The 5,386-nt window shown below is 46.6% G+C and overlaps 1 protein-coding gene across 1 annotated transcript in view; it reads left to right on the top strand.

The window, feature by feature from the left end:
- The window catches only part of LOC102000826 (C-X-C chemokine receptor type 2), a 6,523-nt gene extending 1,490 nt beyond the window's left edge, over positions 1–5,033 (top strand). The window contains exon 2 of the mRNA XM_013351695.2: positions 3,936–5,033. Within this exon, the coding sequence (XP_013207149.1) occupies positions 3,954–5,033 (1,080 nt within the window). The 5' untranslated portion in view covers positions 3,936–3,953. The remainder of the gene's footprint in view (positions 1–3,935) is intronic.
- Positions 5,034–5,386: the final 353 nt, after the last annotated feature.

Raw genomic sequence — 5,386 nt, 5'->3', positions numbered from 1 at the left:
GTGTGTGTGTGTGTGTGTGTGTGTGTGTCACACGCATCTGCCACTAACCCATGAGTAATCATCCTTACACTATCAGGCTTTAGAGTCCACTGGCCCAAGATCACTTCATTCTTCCCCAGTGGGGGAAAGAAACCAGACAAATGCTAAGGAGTGTTTGCTCAAGCTGGATGCAAAGACCGTTCCCCTAGGGTAGACCACTTCAGACTCTGGTGTGTGGCTAATGAGAGGTGGTGGAGTTCCAGCACTGTCCCATGGGCATGCAGATAATGGATGCCCATGACTCTGCCTTTCGTAACCCTTTCATTTGTAATCGCTAGCAAAGGGGACAAGATACATCCCTGGTGTCTCCTTTTCGAAATGTGTCCATTGTAGCAGGCTTTCTCTGGGGCCACCAACCAGCGCCCAAACCATGACATGGAGACTTAGTATTAGTTATGAGTGCTCGACCTTCTCTTTCACGTGTCTCACTAGCTCTTAAAACTTAACCTGTTTCCCTTTATCTACATTTTGCCTCAGGGCTTTTTAGCTTCCAAAAGAAATGGAAATTCTGTGTCCCACCCCATGTCTGTCTGTCTGGTGGCTGCCTGATTGGATGGCCCTGGGCATCTCTCTCTTTTTCTCCCTTGTTCTCTCCCCCTCTTCACTCTCAAGCCTGTATTTCTCTTCCTACTTGTTCTCTCTGCCTGCCAGCCTTGCTTATCCCTCTACCGCCTAAATAATGGCCATTCAGCTGCTTGTTAGACCAATCAGGTGCCTCAGGCAGGCACAGAGACACATCTTTACATGGTTAAACAAACGCAGCATAAACAAATATAACACATCTTTACGTAAAGTAATATTCCACAACAGTCAATGTTTTTATCACTTTTATCCAAAGGCTGTTTTCAAACGTGAGGCTGTTGGCTCCCAGGGTGGGTCAGCAATGCCTTGGAACTGACATCCTCAACTCACTGCCAAGTAGACGAGCCAAGAAAGCACAGCAGCACCCAAAACTGGGCCCGTGGTCTGCACTGGTGGCTGGGAGAAAAGGAAAAGATAAGGCAGGAAGGGCTGGAGACCCCTGTCAGGTGAAGCTACTCAGAGGTGAACAAAAGGACGAAGAATCTGGGTGCTTTCGAAGAGTTTAGAGGAGACAGAAACCAGAAAGTGGCTGCAAGTGCTGGGACCTCGGTGTTCAGCTCTGCTGCGTGGTTGAACTGCCCTGCTTAAAACAGAAAGAGAGGGCTGGAGAGATGGCTCAGTGGTTAAGAGCATTGCCTGCTCTTCTAAAGGTCCTGAGTTCAATTCCCAGCAACCACATGGTGGCTCACAACCATCTGTAATGAGGTCTGGTGCCCTCCTCTGGCCTGCAGGCATACACACAGACAGAATATTGTATACATAATAAATAAATAAATAAATAAATAAATAAATAAATAAATAAATAAATAAATAAATAAATACTTGCTTAAAAAATAACAGAAAGAGAAACAGCACAGTTGAATGGTAAGGTAGGCCCACTTGGAGCTGCTGGAGTAGGGAGAGTCAGACCCTGGCTGCAGGAGCCAGTGGCTTTGAGATCCTAGCAGAGAGAGGTAAGATCCTGAGCAAACCCCTTCCTTTATCTGGGCCTGTTTCCTCCCCCACTGAAACCTGGGGAGACAGGCTAGAAAACCTTATTGGATCACTTCCCAATATGAACTCTCTAAATCCATAAGATGACTCCATCTGTGGGCCCGGCTAGGAATTCATATTCAAGTCATCAAACGTGTCCCACACCCTCAGGAGTTCCTCCCCTGCTTGGGCAATCTAATCCACCCCTCACTTCCTCTAGACAGTTCTCACTACCGCCGCTCTTCATGGGTTACTGCTGCCTAGCTCAGGTATCCCCACAGGAGAAAAGTTAGCATGCTGGTGAGTCTGGAACACCCTGTATTACTACCTAGAATTTCTCCCTCTATGCCTAGCCTGACCCTGGGTATTTCCCCCTCTGTGGCTGAACCCCTAAACATTAGGCCTCCTTACTATAGAGGAAGAACTCCTGACCCCCTTCCTACATCTTCCAAAAACTACTTAGAACTACCTGCAGCCCAGCCACTACCTGCAGCCTTCCCAAGTTGTTAATTTGTAACCTAAGGAGTAGCGAAAGATGGTGATGCCCAAGTTTCCAAGCAATAAGAAGGGACTGTGCCCACACTTTCTGAAAGATAATTCAAGAATTTAGATATACATGAAGTCGTAGCTCTAGAGTAGAATATGTGCTTAGCATATAGCCAACCCTCAGGAAGAATAATAAAGCAAAATGCTTAGGCATTGAGCTTACCTAACGTAAGAGGTATGATCTTCCAGTGTTAGACTGGAAGCATCGTAGAGTTGTAATCCAGCTTCACCAGGACAACCCTGTGAGCGCAGCTGGTTCCTGAGCCTCTCTGGACCTCATCTTCTCCCCTCCCCCCAGGAAACAGGGTCCAATTATGCCACTAGTGAGGACCAAGGGTAACCTTGCACAAAGCAGACCTCAACTGTCATCTCCCATCCTTCCCTTTGCCCCTTCAGCCACTAACGCATCCCTTCTAGAAATGAGCACATTAAGATACAAACAGCACTCTCGTCCCTTTGCCCGCGACTGAGTGTTGCTAGTTCCTCCTGGCCCTCCCCTCTGATTGTCGGCCTTGTATCCCGCCTTCATGGTCTCCTTATGGAACATCCAGCCTGCCCTTGCTGCCTGGGACTGGGAGCGACTCACAGCCCTGCTTATTCCCTAGTTTCCAAGATCTAGCTACCTACCAAAATCAGGTGGTCAAGCTGAGGAGCAAGCACTTCTACTCAATAAGTCACTTCCCCTCCACTTCCCCAACCTGTTGTTTGTTTTGATTTTTGCTGCTGCTGCTGTTGTTGTTGTTTTGGACAGGTTCTCATTAGACTTCCTTTGCAGTCAAAGTCATCATCTGATTTTCCTTCTTCTACCTCCCGTACCCAGAGTGCTGGGATTACAGGCATGTGCTCTCCCACAATTTGTTCAGTTTTTATTGAGTTCTGGGAATCCAACCTAGGACTATGTGTGTGGCAGGCAAGCATTCTATCCACTGAGCTCTGCCTCCAACCTATATCTGTTACTCTTTTTTAAAGTGATTTTGAAAAATTTTTTATGTGTGTGGGTGTTTCAACTGCAAGTATGTATGTATACCATGTGCATGTCTGGTATCTGAGGAGACCAGAAGAGATTATCTCATTCCTTGGAACTGGGATTACAGATGTGTGCTGAAAACCAAACCTGAGTCCTCTGCAAGAGCAGCCACTGCTCTTAACCACTGAGCCGCCTCTCCAGCCCCACTTTTTGTTATTTTTATTGTTATTTTAATATTTGTAAATGATTTTTGTAAATTTTGTGATTTGTTTTGTAAAACTGTGTGCTCTCCAATTAACCCTTTCATATTTAATGTTTTATTAGTATATTTTATTTATTCACAACAGTGAGCTTAATGATAACATTTTCACACATGTATATAATGCATTTGTACATTCTTGGCTACACAATAAGTTTGAGGCCAACCAAAACCCTACTTCAAGAAAAAAAGTGTCTTGAAGAGAACTGTAATCTTTATCCCCCTCCCAAAAAAAATGTCTAGCCGGGCGGTGGTGGCGCACGCCTTTAATCCCAGCACTCGGGAGGCAGAGGCAGGCGGATCTCTGTGTGTTCGAGACCAGCCTGGTCTACAAGAGCTAGTTCCAGGACAGGCTCCAAAACCACAGAGAAACCCTGTCTCAAAAAAAAAAAATGTCTACTATTTTGTCTCAAACACTTACTGCTATCATCTTAAAATTTGAAGGGGAAAATGTCTTCCTTGTTCTATGCAAGCCAATGTAACAAATCCTTACATCCTAGTTCCTTGGTTGGAAAGACAAGAAACAGGGTCACTTTGCTATGTAGTAACCATCATCTCCTCTATTGACAGGATTAAGTTTACCTCAAAATGGGAGAATTCAATGTGGAGAACTTCAACATTGAATATTTCTTCAGTGGCGAAATTGATAATTACAATTATAGCTCTGACCTGCCCCCCATTCTGCCAGATGCTGCCCCATGCCACCCAGAGACCTTAGAAATCAACAGATATGCCGTGGTTATAATATATGTCCTGGTAACCCTGCTGAGCCTTGTGGGAAACTCCCTGGTGATGCTGGTCATCTTATACAACCGGAGTTCCTGCTCCGTCACCGACGTCTACCTGCTGAACCTCGCCATTGCCGACCTGCTCTTTGCTTTGACCTTGCCTGTCTGGGCTGCGTCCAAGGTAAAGGGCTGGACTTTCGGCAAATCCATGTGCAAGATATTCTCATTTGTGAAGGAAGTCACCTTCTACAGTAGTGTCCTGTTACTAGCCTGTATCAGCATGGACCGCTACCTGGCCATCGTTCATGCCACAAGCACACTGATCCAGAAGAGACACTTGGTCAAGTTTGTATGCATCACCATGTGGATACTGTCCATATTTGTGTCCCTGCCCATCTTAATTCTGCGTAATACCGTTAGGGTAAACTCTTTAACCCTAGTCTGCTATGAAGATGCAGGCAACAACACAACCAGGTGGAGGATAGTCTTGCGCTTCCTGCCTCAGACCTTCGGCTTCCTCCTGCCGCTGCTGATCATGCTGTTCTGCTACGGGTTCACATTGCGCACGCTCTTTAAGGCCCACATGGGGCAGAAGCACCGGGCCATGCGGGTCATTTTTGCCGTTGTGCTTGTCTTTCTGCTCTGCTGGCTGCCCCACAACCTGGTCCTGTTCGCAGACACCCTCATGAGGACCAAACTGATCCAGGAGACTTGTGAGCGCCGCAATGACATTGACAGGGCCTTGAATGCTACCGAAATTCTTGGCTTCCTGCACAGCTGCCTTAACCCCATCATCTATGCGTTCATTGGCCAGAAGTTCCGCTATGGGCTCCTCAAGATCATGGCTACTCACGGCCTTATCAGCAAGGAGTTCTTAGCCAAGGAGGGCAGGCCTTCATTTGTTGGCTCTTCTTCAGGGAACACCTCCACTACCCTCTAAGCCTGTCCACCTACACTGTGGCCCTTCAGGGTCCTTTCTTGTCCTTCAGCATGGCTCACGTACACAGACTGTAGTATCTGAACTGAATTACCCACACACATTTCAAAGTTACAGGGAGACAGAGGCTACATTCTTCCCAGAGCCCCCACTGCAGAGTTTAGAACCCCTACCCTGGCTGTTCACTCCTTCCATATTGTATGCCTACTGATGCAGTTGGTCCATCCTAACACTGGACCCCAAATACTCTTTTCTAAGAAGCACAAATTAGAGTTAAGAGTGAGATACTTCCTCCTACCCATCAGAGTCCTTACCAATAAAAGGAAGAAGTAGAGAAGGAGGAGAGAAAATAGAAA

Source organism: Microtus ochrogaster, linkage group LG4, assembly GCF_000317375.1.
Source record: "Microtus ochrogaster isolate Prairie Vole_2 linkage group LG4, MicOch1.0, whole genome shotgun sequence".
Taxonomy (NCBI): domain Eukaryota; kingdom Metazoa; phylum Chordata; class Mammalia; order Rodentia; family Cricetidae; genus Microtus; species Microtus ochrogaster.
This window is presented reverse-complemented; position numbering and strand designations above follow the sequence as displayed.